Source organism: Onychostruthus taczanowskii, unplaced genomic scaffold, assembly GCF_017590055.1.
Source record: "Onychostruthus taczanowskii isolate IOZ18803 unplaced genomic scaffold, ASM1759005v1 scaffold63, whole genome shotgun sequence".
In the NCBI taxonomy this organism is placed as follows: Eukaryota; Metazoa; Chordata; class Aves; order Passeriformes; family Passeridae; genus Onychostruthus; species Onychostruthus taczanowskii.
The window spans coordinates 1,088,781-1,106,198 of record NW_024504012.1 but is presented as its reverse complement, the minus strand read 5'-3'; the positions used below and the strand labels follow the sequence as shown (position 1 = coordinate 1,106,198).

At 50.3% G+C, this 17,418-nt stretch overlaps 1 protein-coding gene across 1 annotated transcript in view; it reads right to left on the bottom strand.

Moving 5' to 3' along the window:
* PAPPA2 (pappalysin 2) overlaps positions 1-17,418 on the bottom strand; it is an 89,114-nt gene that overhangs the window by 6,040 nt on the left and 65,656 nt on the right. Inside the window, exons 17-20 of the mRNA XM_041420114.1 lie at positions 13,001-13,169; positions 12,173-12,305; positions 11,005-11,114; positions 8,362-8,433 (exon numbers count right to left, since the gene is read on the bottom strand). Of these exons, the coding sequence (XP_041276048.1) occupies positions 8,362-8,433; positions 11,005-11,114; positions 12,173-12,305; positions 13,001-13,169 (484 nt within the window). The remainder of the gene's footprint in view (positions 1-8,361; positions 8,434-11,004; positions 11,115-12,172; positions 12,306-13,000; positions 13,170-17,418) is intronic.

The following is a 17,418-nucleotide window of genomic DNA, read 5'->3' as shown; positions in this document are numbered from 1 at the left end:
CATTTGCATGCTAATTCAACCACGTGCCTGAGAAGATGTGTGTGTCTTTGCCTTCCTCAGCTGTCACTTTGAAAGCAGCCCCAGAGAAACGGGAACCACCATTTGGGCAGGGACAAGCCCTGGAAAAGCTGCTGCTGCCCTCAGACTTACGCCTTGTGCATCAGCTTCACCACCGGTAATTCTGCTCCTGGGACGGATGAGTCACTAGTGGTGGGAAGATGAGTTGGAAACCCCATCCCTTTGGTGGCAGGGGGATGTCAGCCCAAACCAGGCTTCACAGAACCACAGGACATGAGCCTGAGTTGCCCCAGGGCTGGAGAGTGCTACACTGCAGGGTTCTTAGGCATGCAGGAGAAGCTGTGTCCTCGGTGAAGGTGCTGCCCGTGGCAGGGAGGAACAGGCAGGATGTGTGGGGACAGGAAAGTATGGACAGGCTGCAGTAGTCCTTGGAGAGGCACAGGGCAGCTTCTCCCTACCGGATCTCTCTCCTTGCTCCCCACCTTAGTCACTAGCAAGATCTTTCCAAAAGCTCTGGGAGGTCCCTGGGAGGACTTGAAGAGTGCCCAAAGCATTGTTAAACATCTGGTTCACTTAAAGCCTCTATACATCCACCACCCCAGCTGGGGTCCCCGAACATTCCCCCTCCCATCCCTGTCCCAATCCCTCCAACATCCTCCCAAACCACTGTTCCCCTGCAGAAAACTGTCAGTCCTTAAAGCCAGAGATGTGACAGGAGCTGGCTAAAGTGATGCTACAGCACCGTGTCCCCAGGACACATCCCTTTCCTTACACACATTCACGCTGGTGAGGCAGAGAGCCCGGTCATTCTTGGCTCTCCCTGCTTGCCCAGGGAAGTTGACTGGGAATGCAGACTGTGGGAGGAAATGACAATGTTCATTGTTTGGATTAAATATTTTTCTTGGCCCTCTCTCTGTTGCAGTGTCTTTTATTTTATTTTTCCTCCCCCCCTTGACACCCCAAGCACATTCACTTTCCTTCTCTCTTTTTGGAGGCTCTTTGGCACAAGGAGGAAATCAGCTCTGAAAAACAGTGAGGGACAGAGAGGGAACAGGTTTGGCTTATGCTCAGAAAGTTTTTTGGGATGTTTTTGTGTCCTGAGCCACCTGAGCAGTGAGCAAGGTCTACCTGGCCCATTGTAAAGAGGGAAGCAGGGTGAGCACTACCCAGAGGAGGAGACCTCTAGAAATTTGGAAACAGGAACCTGGGACCAAGTGGCCTGAAAAAGAGAAACAAAATCCTACAGACTTAATGCTTCATTGTCCATTTTTATGTCTTCCAGTTTCTGTCCCCTGAGCCATCCCTCTGTTCCTTTTGAACTGTGGCAGCTGTCCCTTGGAGGTACATGCCTGTTGCATGGCTTGTTGGAGACATCACGGACCTACCCCATCACCTGAGACATGGTCAGAAAGCAAAAGAGAGAAATTCTAACTGCTTCTGAGCCTGCTGGTGTCCCTGAGCCACTCGGCAGCTAAGCATGCAGCTCGTTTATACCACATCTCAGGTTTCCAGAAATATCTGTTCCAGCTCCAATATCTTCTCCCCAAGTCTCACTACAGAAACAGAGGCTTGCTGCTTGAGAACATTCTCCACGTACCTGAATGAACACTTCAGGGAAGAGGTGGAGGGTTGTAACATCTTGCTGTCTGAGTTCAGCTCAGGGACCATCACTGGTACTGCCATACCACATACTCCCAGCAGTCTTGGTGTGGAGCTCTAGGTGCTCTTCAGGACACTGGGGTCCCTTGGACACGGGCTTCCTGCAAACAGCTGGGCCCATTTGAACCAGTCTGGGCTGAGGTTGTGCAGGACTGGTGTCTGTAAGACGGATGGAGTGCACAGAGGCTCCATAGGCTGCTGTCAATGGCCATCCTGGGAGAGCAGGTCCTTGCCTTCACAGTGCCTGAAAGTGCTTCTCTGTCCCAGGCCAGGATTTGGCTTGGACACACTTCTGCTGCAGAAGTGAACATGCGGCAGTGTGGATCCCTGAATGCGGATGTGTTTCATTATCCCTCTGCACTGTGCTGCTCAGAGGCCCCATGTCTCAGCAGAGAGCCATCTGGAAAGGTCTTTGCACAGTCCAAGGACAAGAAGGGAGAAAGGGGTGAAATGCTGGTGTAGATCACCACATCAGAAGTAGATACTTGCTTCCATTTAAACATCCATGTCTATGATCTGTTCATGGTGAGTTCCTCAGCCTTGTTCTTTTTACACCCTGACCTAGTGCTAACAGAAGAGAAGCAGAAGCAGGAAAGAACAGGGAGAGAGGAGCAGAGGAAGTTGCTGTGTGTCAGTAGTGCTCCTGGCAAGCATGGTGGCTCACCAATTCACAGTGATACTGCTGGGACACACAAGAGAAAGCAGGACTTCCCATGCCATGAGCACCAGCCTGCCATCCTGCCCTCAGTGGCTCGCCTGCTGCATGGATTAGATCTCCTGCCAAGCCATTTGTGCAAAATATGTTACAGGATAGAATGGGTTATGGAAAACAAGCCTTGAAAACCACAAGGGCCTCCTGACCCACTTGTATCTGATTTCTGCCAAGTTCTTGTTACAGATCTTAAACAGAAAGAAAAACAATGTACAAGGGATGAAGGAGCTGAAGGGGAATGAATATTCGTGTTGGAAGAGCAGTTGGCTGGGCTATGCTTGGGGATGTTTATTATCAGAAACGACTCATTGATTTTTATTTCAGCGGGTGCTTTCAGTGGTTTTCCACTCCGTCTATACCACTGGCTGCACGACTGTGACTGCTGGGAGGGGGAAAAGTGGGACATGGATAGGGATGAGGGGAAGGCACCTGAACTGGAGAGGGCAGAGAAGCAGCCATAGGTCAGCATATCCCCAGTGCAGGGCTGCTGGCACAATGTGGTTGGGGAAGCTGAGGCTGCTCACACCTCTTCGGGGCTCCACCACTACTGGTGGTATGTCTGGGTGCTGGAGCCCTACCCATGCCAAAAGATGCCCCATGTGCTGTGAGCCTGACCCTGCAGGTAGGGGAGCAGCATCTTTCCCTTATCCTTGCTGCTGTGTGATCTATTTCCCTCTGCTTTGTCTCTTAATAAAATGTGCTGCTACAATCACACTCTATGTGTGTGCAGGGGACAGAGGTCTTCTCACTGTTTAGGAAAAGCACACCTCAGCTGAGATTTTTGGAAGAGGAATAGATTTCTTTGGGATCATCCCCTGGAAGGCTATATTCCTTGCTGAGCAGCCCACATCACCCATGCCAAAAGCAGGATGAAAATGTACCCAGCAGGTATCTAAAGAGCTCCCCACCTTGCCTTCCACCTCCCCAGAATGAAGGGCTTTGCCTTCACCAGTCAGAGGTCAGGTCTGATGCAGAAGTGACCACTACCTGCAGTCCTTGCTTCTCATGTTCCCCCACTATCTGTACAAGCTGCATTAAACAGGGTGGAACGTATAGCACTGCCTGGTCCAAGAGAGAAGAAAGAAGAAGAAAGAAGAAAGAAGAAAGAAGGAAGAAGGTGTGAATCATGAGAGGGTGACTACATTCTGGCCACAATGCTGTAGTTGCTCTGAGAGTCTCCTTGGTGCAGCTGGGGTGCCTGTGGTCCTCATTGCCTTAAGCCTCAGAAGTACAAAAGACAATCTTTCCTGGAGCAGAGCATTCCACCAGCATCACATTTCTTACCAGTTTCCTGTGTTGAGTTTTGCCATGGTACAAAATCAGAGACCCACAAGTCTGGGAGTGAGAACCAAGGGTCTCCAGCCCCACTGATACTGAGGAGCAGAGGCAGCTGGAGCCCAGTTGCAGTGCTGGCCCAGGGGACAAGTCTCACCCTGTCTCCCATCACATATCTGCTGAAAGAACAGCAGATTTTTGGGGACACTTTCCTCCATCCTTATTGCATATGCCTTCCAAAGGGTTAATTCTGACTGAGAAATGCTGGACAAATGTGCCGAGTGAGGGTTTTGTACATGCTGGTAGGAAGAGCTAAGGATCCTTCAGGGTCCTTCACTACCTGTTGGATCAAGAGACTGAGGAACAACTTGCAACCACAAACACACTCCAGTCCCTATTTAATAATTTCCATTGTAATACCTCAGGAAAACCACAAAACAGAGAACAGATTAATGTTTTACGATTGTGATAACATGACCAGCAACACGAGAGGGCAGCGAGACCTTGTCCTCATGCAGGGAAGACCTGAGAAATTCCCAGCAGCTCATGCTCACAACAGTGTTCTGTTCTCTGCCCATCTTCATCCAGAGCATGAGGCAGAGACCTCAAGTTGAAGTCCATTCCAATTAACCCTTTATTACCTGCACATAATGACATGAAGCTGGAGGTGACAATAAGGCAAGCGTGTTACACAATGTGTTGGCTGCCCAAAAAAAGCTGCCTGAGTTCAGTCTCATCACTGCAAGAACAGCCTAGCTTTCCCTGAGTGTATTTGAGCAGGACAGTGGTGGTTACCCCATTCTGTAAATAACATTGGGTAGACACAATGATGATGAAATAAGTGAACATTTGCATCTAAATCACATCTACTGTGTGAAGCACAGGAGCCCCTGTGGTGGGAGACAGAGGGTACAGGTGTAGGGCATTGCACAGGGTAGGAGGTCCTCATGCACAGACTACTTTGGACCATGGCAGTCCAAGGGAGCAACCTGGATCTCTGTACATGCTGTCTCTTCCTCTGAAGTCAACAGTATCACTTGCTTTTGAGCACAGGAGGATGATGCATCAGAGGTGATCTCCTTGGGATAGCTTAGGAGAACATGACCCAGATGCTGCAAACACCTCCCTCACAGCAGTCAAACACACCACCAGGACCAAAACCACCTCCTCCCAACCCATGGCGGGGAGGAGGGGTTTCTCTCCTTCTCCACTCGCCTCTCCTGACAGCCCTAAGCCCCCTCCCTTGATGCTGCCATCTGTTTTTCTACTGATGGCAGGGGACGAGATGTTCCGCTGGCCCTTGAAAGGCAAAGTGCGCTCAGCGCTAACTTGAATTCCTGATGGGCTCCTGGAAGGGTTTGCATCCCTCCCTCCCTCCCTCCTTCCCTCCCTCCCTCCCTGACGTACGTGCCTCACTGCTCCGGCACTGGGGAACTTGGCAAGGCACAGCAAGAGAGCGGGAGGCAGATGGATGACCAGATTAACGGAAAGAGAAGGGAGGTGGGAGAGGAGTGAGAGGGATGAGCAGGCAGGCTGATCCGCCAGCAGAGGATAAAGATGCGGTCCTTCTTTAGGGAGGGAGTGAGAGTCCCTCTAATGCCATTGCATGGTGACCTGGACTTTCCAATATGAGGCAGAGCTCCAGATGGAGCTGGGAAGGTTGAGCCTTGGCTACTGCTCCCAAGCCCCAGCCTGAAGTGACTCCACCAGAGAGAGACAGTAGGAGCTGCCAGGTGGCCTGGATTTCTGTTATGTAGGGTTGCTCCCCTCACTGTGGCATCCAGAAGAGAAAACTTCCTGATCCAACACACACTTGGCAGTCAATGGAGAGACAATGGAATCTCCAAGGGGTGACTCAGACCTGAGGTGACATGGAGAGTCCACTGGAACAGCATTTCACTGCCCAAGGATGGCAGAGTGTGAGCTCTTAAAGGAGGGGTCTCCATTGAGGGGCTCCTATGAAATGAGAGGGACTAATATGACCCATGGCAAGTGAAGCTGAACCATGTGTGTGAGGGGGGCTACCATACAGTGAGGACAGAGTACAGGTTATATTCTTTCTGCACCCCTGCTCCTGCTATGTGATGCCTCCACAAGGAAGTGGGGGAAGAGAAACAGCCTCTGAGAATGGCAGAATTTTTCTTCACAAGGAGGAGTACAGAGAGGACTAGGAATGAGGATGGAAGTCAGCACAGATGAGGGACAAACAACATTCAGGGTATTCTGTGGTCAAATGGAGAGACTGGTGACATCTCCCTTCTTGCCAGTGCCAAGCAGCAGCTCCCAGAGCAATACTTTGAATGAGGCACTTTCAGCAAGAGTTATGCTTCACAGCAAGACAATGACTACTATGAAACTCATGTGGGAGAAAAAGTTATCTAGGAAAATTTGGATTATTGATCCAACCTTAACAGCTTGCAGCACCATAGGAGAAAACACATGGAAAAGAATAAACCAAGACATGTATGAGAAGTGAGGAGAAGCAAAACAGGGATGAGGAGGAGGCTGGGAGTTGTATCAAAAAGGAGAGCATAAGGGTGAAAGAAACTGTCTGAGGATGAATGTTCATTAGTGCTACAGTGAGTGAGTGACTGTGGCCTTAAGAATAGGCCTGCCCTGATGAAACTGCTAACAAGGAAGAAGGCACTGTTCCACAGAGGAGAATCAGGATATCTAACAAATAGTTAGATGACCTGAAGGACTAGAGAGAGAAACAAGATGACATTCTCTTCTATAAAATCGAAAGGCAAGCTCTTGTACTGATAGCAAAACATCTGCTGTTAGCTTGGTGCTCATCAGTTGGAAACAAAGGAGGAAGAGAAAGATCTGGGTGTACTTGCTGACCTCAGGATATCTGAACTGCCAGACTGATGCAACTGCAGAAATAACAGTTATAGTCCTGTGTCCCATCAAAAGAGACATTTCCAGCACAAGGAAGCTTTATGCAGGGCTTTGGTGGACCTCAGATGGAAGAACATGTACTGACTGTTTGGTCATTCCTGATGAAACAATAATTGAAAGCAGAAAAATAATTTAAAAGTCTACAAGGGTGATGAAGAACATGGAATCTCTCCATCTTCTGGTGGGACACTGCATGATTTTGGCTTGGTTAACCTCCTGTGTGCCAAGAGTCCTGCCTGGGACTGCTTTCTAAGAATAAAGGAGGGTGACAAGCAAATAGGAACAGAAAGGGTTCATGTTGGCTGTGAGAATGTTTGGGTGGTTGATGAGAGCACAGTGACTTACACTGGGACTTGAGGTACTCAGTGTGTCTCTCTCTCACACACACACACAAACTGGCACTTTTCATCATTCCCTATGGGATCTCTCACTGAACACACAGATCCAAGGTGAAGCACAGGAACCACAGAGGAGGAAACACTAGGGTCAGTCTGGTGTACCTGAGCCTAAGGGAGAGGCCTCACAACTGGGTCAGCTTTATGTTGCCTGAGCTGCACAGGAAGGGAAGAAGAAACACCTCACACTCCATTGGCTTCTTTTTTGAAAGGACCTAGTCCCAGAGAGCACAAGAAATTCTCTTGTGCTAGCAGAACCACCACAGAGACAATCACTCAACCATCTGGTCTGCTCTTCCACTTAAGCCATCCCATTTCAAACACATTACCCCAAATTTGTGCTAAAAGTTGTGGTTTAGAAGATACAGAGCTCCCAAAATGTCAGAGGATCACTAACTTCTGGTACTCAATCACCAAACACCTCTCTAGCACACAGTACCCTATTCCCCTACTCTTTCTGCTTGTGTCTCGCAGTAGACAGGCACAACACACACATCAAATTTGGGAAATAATTGCTGCACCTTCTGTAGACCATGAGGTTTCCTTCCTGGGGACGTGCCCCCTGCAACATTGCCCTTTCCCCCACACTCCAGTCAACAAAGAGCTGAGCTCAGCAGAACCAGCAAGGAAAAGCAATCATAAGCATTGAAATGAGCACAAGAAAAAAATACAATCAGCAAACCCCAAAGCTATTTTTGGTGTGCAAACTCCATTTACATTTTCCTTTTTGGTAAAAATCCCAAATTTTCAGCATACAACATTCCAAAATTTCCCCCCTTTTTCCTTTTATCCTCAATCATAATAACAACTAGTGCTTGACAAAGACTGCCTATTTTTAATTTCCTTTGTGAACTGACTCCAGGCTGCTTATGATTTTCTCCTGCCTGGTCATTATTCAAAGCTAAATGAGTGGCTAACCAATTTCTGCAAGGAATTCTTTGTCTGCAGATTCTTCAGAAGCAGTTTGTTTTGCATATACAAGGCTGGAAATCCTGATTGTTTGATTTGGACAGGTGAGTCACACAGGGCTTTTCTGGACCCATGTTACTCTAGAACTGCGGTTCTGGTTAGGGAAATATTCCAGCTTGGAGTCAGCTCAGGCTTTTGGGGGATACCCCTTGCCAGTGAAATCCTTTTGCTAGAATATTCTGCCTGGGCTGGCCAAAAAGAAGCAGGCAAGGAAGGAAATGGGTTATTGTGCAGCTCTTGTTCCCCAGCATCATCCTGGCTTTGGGGACTCTACCTAAGGATGCTTCCTCTGCTATCTCTGCTCATCCAGCAAGCCCAGCTCAGAGCAAACATAAGGTCAAAGCAGTCTGGTTTGTGCTGGAGCAGGTCTTCACTGCCAGGAGCTCTCCTGCAAGGAGCAGGCAGCTTGTGCTGGGGACAGGGAGGGCTTACCTCACATGACTGGATGCAGTGAATGACAGAGGGGTCCGGATACCACCGCAGCCTGCCTGTGCACACAATGTTCTGGGAGAGGAGGAGAAGACAGCAGTTAGGCGAGGTGGATGAGGCAGGGGAACAGCCAGCAGTGCATTCTGGAGCTACAGGGTCTCCTGCAGCACTGCATTACTCCCTGTGGGGCAGAACAGCAGTGACACCCCCAGGGCCCTCCTGGCACCCATTGAAGCGCAGCAAACCCAGGGTAGCTGCACCCAGGAACCTACGGACACTGTTCAAGGCAGAGGACAGATATACACACATGTGTGTGTATGTGTGTGTGTGTGTATGGTGATGTGTATTGGTTGGACTTGCTGATCTTGGAAGTCTTTTCCAGCCTTAGTGATTCTATGCTTCTATATTGATACAAAACTGGAAGAGGACAAAGAGAAAGGACAGGGACTACCTGAGAAATGGATTTGGTTGGCAGTGCCACCATTATGTCTGACTTGGCCCGGAGCTGCTGCTGGGGGTAAGCCACAAGAGGCTGGAATCTACCATCATATCTGAGTGATGCTGAATTCACCAGCTGGTCATCACTCAGTGCCTACAACTGGCTCACTGATCCCTGCTCAGGCTCTGAAAAGTGCATCCTGGGAGGACTCATCTCCCCAGACCTGACTTGAAGTAGATACACCAGACTCACGGTCACTCTGAGGTTCTCACTGGTATTTACAAACTCAGCTGTTGCAGCCAGATGGACACAAGAGCAAGATGTGAAGGGCTCAGTTTCCTGGCCCTGGAATGCACCGCCCTGCTCATTTAGCTGGGGTTTGTGGGGAACACTCATGATTACACAGGGGGAAGAAAAGCCCCACCGCACATGCAATTTCCTCCTTGTAAAGTTCAGGCAGGCTTTGAAATCTGAGGCCCCATAAAACGGCATCTGGCCTGTGAAAGTGTCCTAGGATGCCCTTCACAGCACGGGAATTGCACAGAGGGGTAGGTGTGTTTGCTCCCAGCCTTGTTTGATATGTTCAGTGGCAGGAAGACCGGCTCCAGCATTCCCAGGTGGCATGGCAGCTAGGGATGGGGCAGCTCTGCCCATGCAGACCAGGTGAATATCCTTCTTTTCTGCAGCATCTTTGGTCAAGACTGTGATGAGGCTGGAGCAAGACGAGGTCCTGGCCCTCCTCAGCCAGCCCCAGAGAGAGCCAGCTTAATGGGGCAAAGACTGGGGAATTCCAGAGCCCACCAGATCCTGCTCAGTCAAGAGGATGTGTGCGTCCCAAGCCCATGGAGTTGCTTTGTACATGATTGTTGTGCAACTCAAATGCCATTTTAGCATACTCATGTTAGTATACTCGTATTCCAGCCTGGGAAATAAGGGCAGAGAGACAAACCTGCTCAGCTGTGGGATGCAATGAATCAGAGCTGAAAGCAAAACAGGACTGTGCCTTCTCTGAGCAGTCTGTGCAGTTCCCAGTGTTGTTTGCCCCATCCTCTCCATCTCATGGAGCATGGCAGCTCCCGGGAACAGCAAACTGTTGGAGGCTTGGGGGAGCCAAGTGGGGAGCGGAGACAGAAGCCAGGATAGAGAGGAAAACAAGATGGTCTAGGGAGAGAGCTCCTGGCAAAGGACAGAGCTCCTTCTTAAAATAGTGTCTCCTCTCCCTCCTCCTCCTCTCTGCAAAATGCCTCCCTTGCACGAAAGCCTGCAGTGGTGGTGAAAGGGAAGCTGAATGCCCCTGCCTCAACGGGCCAAGCCATCCGATCCCTCAAAGGCAAGGACTCCTTCCAAGGCTCGTGCTTAACCATCCCACATGCCCCAGGCATCCTCACCCCCCCGGCAGCAGCCTGCCGTGGGTCTGATTCAAGGCAATGCACAGTAGTATCCACAGGCATGATGCTGGGCCTCCTGCGGCTTCCCAGGAGGAGGGGAAAGCATTTGGATGGGAGCACTGGCTCCTGGGAAGATTGTTTGCTTTTCTTTGTTCCACCTCCTTCCTTATACATCTCGTTTTTATTTTAAGAAATATTACCCCGGCAGAGCTGCTTTTTGGTAAAGTCGTGCCATGAGGATCCAAACTATTTGAGCTATTTGAGCTGCTTTGCCTACAAAATGAGTAAGAAGTGGGGAGGGAAAGGCTCCCCTGTTCCAGCAGCAGAGGCACCCAGCCGGCCAGCAGGTCCTGGCAGCTGGAGACACCTTTCAGCTGACAGTGCCCTGCCTCTTCCTTGGCAGGGAAATGCCTGCCTAGGATTGCATCTCTGCTGCCAGGTAAGTGGAGACCCAGGCTTACACTGTGCCAGAGGCAGCTTCTGCTCTCCCAGCACACTGGCTGACAATAAACAGTAGCTTAACAGGTTTAGGCACACAGCACATCCTGAAAAATCAATGGGATTTTTGCATTAAAACTTCATATATTGTGGTATCATGCAATTCCTTGAAAGCTGGCTTGGGAGCTGATAACTGTGCTGAACTTTAATATAGGAGAGCAGGAGGATGTGTTGTAGCATCCACTGCTTGAATTTACAAGTCTTACCCTTCTTCACCTGAGGCAGAGATTTTGGGCTAAAACACCAGATGGAGAAGGAGGGAGGTTCCCTTTCTACGCTACCAGCAATCCCTCTGCTAGAAGAATTCATCCCCCCATTTACCTGGACTCTGGTGGGCTGCAGCCGGTGATCCATTGTCTCAGCAGTGACATTTTTGGGCAGTATGACGGGGTCACTGGGAGGAATGATACAGGAAGGAATGCACACAGCACCTGTGGGAGGAGGGAGAGCCTTGAGGACCTTACCTGGAGCCAGGCATCAATGTTTTGTAGGAGGCCACCACTGATGTAGAGAGATGTAAAGAGAACCCTTTTCCTCCCAGCCTGGGATAGCAATTCCTTCCCCAAATCCTGAATTATCCAAGAGCCAGGAGTTATGCCCTATTCTCTTCTCCCAGATGAAAGGAAAACTGAACACAACCTAAGAGAAAGATTCCAACCTTGATGGCAGGACATGGGACCCAGCATGAAAATAAGTCTGGCCTGGATGTGATATGGTCTGTTAAGAAGTGTCTCTCTAATTTTTCTACCACAGACAATCCCCACTGCCTTTCCATGACCCAGGAAGAAAAAAAGCTGCAAAAACCACCTTGGAAAAACAGGTGAAACCCAGCCCTAATCCTAAACCTCAGTAGTCCTTGACATTAGACTGTCCTCAGCCTGGTTTGACCAGACTGGGAGGACACTGGTGCGGTTGCTTCAGACTAATATGGGCTGAGCTCAAGCATCCTGCCCAGTGGGATGCCAGACCAGATGCAACAGCCATAGCTGAGCATTGTAGATTTTCCTGAAAGCACAACAGGTCCTACAGACAGAAATGGATGATGCGGTCCCTCCTCTGGTGAAAGTGCCCTGTTACACTCAATGTCACTGCAGCTTTTATGGTTTTTATCTAGGACTTGTCACATTAACCCTGCAAACAGCAGCAGTAGTAGCAAATGGAGAGACCTCAGGAAAGATGGAGGGCTAAAGATCAGGAAATGTGCAAAGAGCTGGGTTTGCCCTAAAGACAATCCCTGCTGCTTCTGAAAAGAGAGATGCTTAATGCTGGAGACAGCTTTAGATTTGGGTCTTGCCCAAGAGTACAACCAGGGTGAGCAAAAGGCTAAAACCTCCCTGTCTCTGTTTATAGAGATCATGGGAGACAAAACAGGATTTTTTTTGTCTTAAGTAGGGATTGGTACAGGAAGAGTCTATCTATAGCCTGTTGTGACTATCAGCTCTCTGGGATGAGTGAGTCAACACAAAGTTTGGTTTTCGTCTGCCCTCACCTATGCCATGTCCCTGCTCACACTTGTACTCCACAAAATTCAGCTCCGGGGGCGGTGGGCAGGTGCCCTGCAAGCTCTCACACAGTTTGAACTCCTCTGTCCACAAGCCCTCCTTAGTGCAGATGATGGGAACCTGCAAAGCAGAGGGAGAGCAGCTGGTGTTACTTGCCCTGCCTGGCCACTGCCCATCACTGGGGGTGCAAGGACATCCCTCCCACCAGCCACATCCAGAGAAAAGTTCCCCAAGGCAGCTGGGCTGCAGCCATCTCTCCAGTCTGTGTGCACTGACCAGAAAGGCAATTGTTTCCCCGCTGCTGCAGGATCCCACCAGAGGGAATCAGCCACCCTTCTTTTGACAAGCCCCTTTCTAAGCATTGATAAGATAGATACCTGGGTGGAAGAGCTGGCAGGCAGCAGCCTCCATGCCCACGGAAGCCCCTTGGTGACCACAGCTGCTGCAGCAAGCTTGCCCATCATCCCAAGTGAATGCTTTCACAGCAGCTCCCAAAACCTACTGGAAACCTCCTACTTATGCTTTCTGACCCTTTTCACACAAGATAAGCCAGCTTCCTTCCTTAGGACCACTGCTTTCCAGGGAGCAGGTGAGCATCCCCAGGCAGTGGTGCACCTCCTGCCATATATGGGGCCCAGCAAGAACAGCTCTGGGCTTGTAGAGGGAATACTCTTTGGTGGTAAAAGGGTATTTGGCCTTGGGGATGGGTCAAACTTGGCACAGCAGGGCACAGGGAGCCCTGCACTTTGTAGACGCTCTGAAACACAAGGTGTGGTCAGACACCTCAGAGGTGTGTGCCTCCCCCAGACACTCACCTGCTGTCCCTGCTGCTCGCAGTTGAGGACACACTGGCTGTCCAGCTCGAAGCCCTGCGTGCAGTTGTACATGCCCTCGAAGACGGGGGGCGGGGGCTTGCAAACCACGGGGACACAGTGTCCCTCTTCCCACTGCCCACTCTCCAGGCACTGGACCTTCAGGAACTTCCTGGGGAAATACAGACACCAGACTGGCCTGCAGAACCCCAAACACTGCCCCTTGGCTGCACCAGGCATCACACAGATATCAGGAGCAGACTGAAGACATCTCTCCTGGAGCAGAGTTATACCCCCCTTGTGTAGGACTTTCCCATACCATACAATCCCTCACCATGGGCACGTCTTCCAAAGGGATACCCCATGCTTAACCAGGACCTTTTCTTCTCCTCCCTTGTGGGATTGCAGTGGATGCATTTCCCTTGCACTCACCACCCCGCTGCTCCCCACCTCTTGTGGTGCCCCTAGACCCTTCCTCCCACAGTCCCTGCAGGTCCTGGTCTGCTTTGTCCCACAGCCAGTAGCTGCATACTTTGCTGGATGGAGTTTGCCTCCACCAGTAAATCCTCTGGCCTGTGCCCAGCTACTCCTGAGGCTCCTCTTTGTACTCCAGCCAGATCTGTCAATCCTGCTCTTGCCAAGGGGCTGCCATGCCGCAGCAGACCAGTACCACCCTGTGCAGCTAAAACAGCCCAGACATGAGCTACTTGCCAAGAAAAGAAAGAAAGAAAAAGTCCAGGAGTGGAGCCCACCCACTTTTCAGTCTCCCATCCCTGACAGTGATAGAGACACCACATCTTTTACATAGAGGCATCAAGACTGGTGAGGCAGCAGGCTGGCCAAGGACTACTCTCTCAGCAGAGGACATGTCACTGCCCTGATGGGCTTTACCTGAGCTGATTGCTCCATCCTTAATGAGGCTTTTCTCCCCACTCCTGTCCTCCTTTACTAGACAGCACACTCCAGCTGCCTGCCCCTGCCCTCTCCCACCACGGGTGCCAGCAGGCAGGGCTCCAGGCGCCACGCTAGGGAGTTTATAGCCTGCCACAGGTATGTGGAGGGGGCCGCCAGGGGTTAGAGAAACCCCTGGGGGAAGGCACTAAATTGTCCCTTGTTCTGAGAGGCAGCAGACACAGTGTGGGGCCACCCATGTGCCCCTTAACACCTGGTGCAGGGTCATGACACTGTGCGGGGCCACCCAGCTGTGCCTCCACACATGGTACAGGGTCACACAGCCTGGAGAAGCAAGGGGACCCCATTTGCACCCTGCTGCCAGACCGGGCTGCTCCCTCTCAGATTTCTGCTGGGAACTCTTGGATGAGACATTTTAGAGGTTTTTGCAGCATTCTCATATATTAAAATATTTGCAGCTCTTGGAGAGTCCCCTTCTCCCTTCCAAAATCAGGGATCTGTTTTTTCTCAAGACTGTATAAAGGGACAGTGGGTTCCTCCCAAGGTGAATGCAGGCTCCAGCAGGTGAGGCAGGCAGGATAGGGAATGGGATGCAGCAAGTCCACTGGCAGAGTTCTGCACAAATCTTCCCTGCAGCCCACCTGAGAAGTGAGGATGGCTGTGGTGTGAGCACCCAAGCAGTAAGGGTTGCCACAATGTCAGCTCTACAGCAGCAGCCTTGAATAAGGGAACTGCAGCTATGAAGTATTTCAGAAAGCTGGTGAGGTGGAGGGACTCTGGATTCCATTGTAGGCATCTGTGTTTTCAGTCCGTTCCTCATTTAACTTTATTGTTTGCCTTCCTTTCCATGAGGATAATAGTCACTGCTTTGCAAAAATGCTCCCATCAGACTTTGCCTTCTCCCAAATCTGACTGAATGCTTTGCCCTGCCCAAGTTTAAAGGTAAGCAAAGACACATGCCAAGAGGTACTAATCAATGTTGGATGTCCAGCTCCACAAGCAGCATTTTCCCCTTCTTGAACTTCCTGGCTCACAGGGTGTGATCCAGCTGCAGGACTTGGAAGGAGTAAAGCACTGGGGGTTATGGAGATAGAAACAAACTGCTAGTGTGAAGTCACTGCAACAGCAATACCTCAGGCACTGAGCAAACTCCTTTAAAGACCAGGAGCTTCCCAGCCACACATGACTTTTCCCTGGTCACCGCACCTCCGTGTTGCTCTCCAAATCATGGCAGAGGCCCTGTGCCAGGGAGGCCTGGGGAGATGGGTCAAGCAGGCGGAGGACACGCTGCGGCAGCTGCAGTTTGCTCAGGTGCAGGCTGTGGTTTGCAGCCCCATCATCCTCACAGGGGCTCCTCATTTTGATGTGGTGCTGGAGTGACCCCAGTCAGAGCCAGGCCATGTATGGCCTCTCACACCTCCCCCCCAAACCTGCACCCCCTAGACCACCTTGCTCTGGAGGCTCAACCCATCCATCCAGGGACTTCAAACACAGTTAGCTCAGGCTGACCCCAGGGTAGAGGGTGGGGTGTGGACCACTCCCACATATGTGAAATAAGCAGTTCATGTGGAAGCATGGCGAAGGGAAAGGAGAGGATTTTTTAAAAAGAATATATGCATAAATACACACAACTTCACAGAAGCTTGAAATTTCTGGACCCCCTCCCACCCCCCAACTTCTTCTGATCTGGGTTAGTGGTACTTCTTTTCAGGCAGGATTAACAAGGAAGTCAGGAAAATCAGAGTCAACCCTCCAACCAGGCAAGCCTAATGGACAGAGGAGGCAAGGGAGATGTTTGAGGCCAGCAAGGGCTGTATCTGAGGTGAAGGCACAAGCACATGCCTGGCTTCAGAAGCTGAACATGCAGGGATCCAGCCATCTTCTGAGGCAGCCAGCTTGGGGCAGAGTGGGTTTGCTGTGCAGGAACGGTGACAAATGAGCCTAAAGCCTCATCTCCTATGGCAGGAGACTGATGGCTTCAAAAAGAATAGGGGGAAAGGAGAGAGATTTGTCAGTAAATTGAAAGAAAGCTGCACCTGCATGTAGGACCCTGCACTGTTGTGCTCCCTCCAAACAGCCTGGACAACCTTGGCTGTAAATGCTCAGAGATCTTAGAGGTGGAAGTGACAGGAACTGGTTGACAGCCTGGGTTTTCTTTGTCTGGCTCTTGGCTCCAACAGCTGTGTGTTTGCCCTTTACTTGGAAGGGGCCAGATACAGGCAGAGGCAGCAAGTGCCTTTGTGCCCACCACACGTGTGCCTGGTACTCTACTAAACTGCAGTGCTCCTGGATTAGGCTCTCCTGCTTGCCCCACTGTGAACTTTGGTTTTTTTCCAGTCCCCAGTCTGCTAACTCCTTCCAGTCCCCATTTTCTCCTTCACATTCTCCCACTTCTTCTCCTTCTTCCATGGTCTCTGCTGTTTAGGAATCAGGAGAGAAGGAAGAGGGGCCAACATCTTCATGGAAACTGACTGGGGACTGTGCTGGGCTCCCTTGATCTCTGGTCAAAATGCAGGCTGAGACTTTCAAATCTGCCTGAAAATACCAAAGTGGTTTTTGCTTCATTCCCTCAAGCTAGTGGAAGGAGCTCAACCCCTCACAAAGGCAGCTTTGAGATCCCCAAATCTCTTCAAGGAATCATCCCACATCTGGCAAGTGAAACACATCCCTTGAAGGGTCTGACCTCTTAGCTCCCCAACCTAAGAACATCCTTGCAACATTAGAGAGCTCGTCTAAAAGAGCACAAACAGACAATCATGGAATTGTTTTGGGTTGGAAGGGATCTTAAAGACCATCTTGTTCCAACCCCCCTGCTATGGACAGGGACACTTTCTACTAGACCAAGTTTCTCCAAGCCCCATCCAACTTGTCTATTCAGAGATCTGCTTCAGATGGCATTTCAGGCTGGAAGCAACTGCAAGGAGCACTGTGGGGGTGATGCCCTTTACCCCAAAGTATCTGACCCCTGACTTTTAGGACAGCACTTTTCAATGCTGCAGCTCTGGGTGGTGCTGAACATTTCTCCTTGACAGTTCATATATTTGTGTGATACAGGTGGTGGGTTGGTACTGCCATGGCACAGGCAGATTTCTGCCTAAATCCAGAAAGCTCCCATCACAAAGCAAAAATGCATATGTTAAGTTCCCTTGTTACCCTTATTTTGGAATTAGAAGTGAAGTAGCCTGGCAGCTGGAAGCCAGGCTGTTCCTGGCCTCTCCAGGCTGATAACAGATCTTCTTTAGGAAGTGGCAAAGAAGCTTTACCCTTCATGTCAGCATTGTCAGTCAGATGAACCTGCCAGCAGGAAGGCAGCAACTTTCTGGCAGGATCTTGATTACACAATCAGTATTTCCTCAAGGATCCCTTGTTGACAAGCAGTGATTTCCCAGGGGCCTTTCCTCACCCAGGTTAACAGACAAAAGCATCTCTGGGACAACTGATTTCTTGATCCCCTTTCTCTTACACTTAAACTATGGGAAATGAATTTCAACTATGTCCCCAGCCCCTTC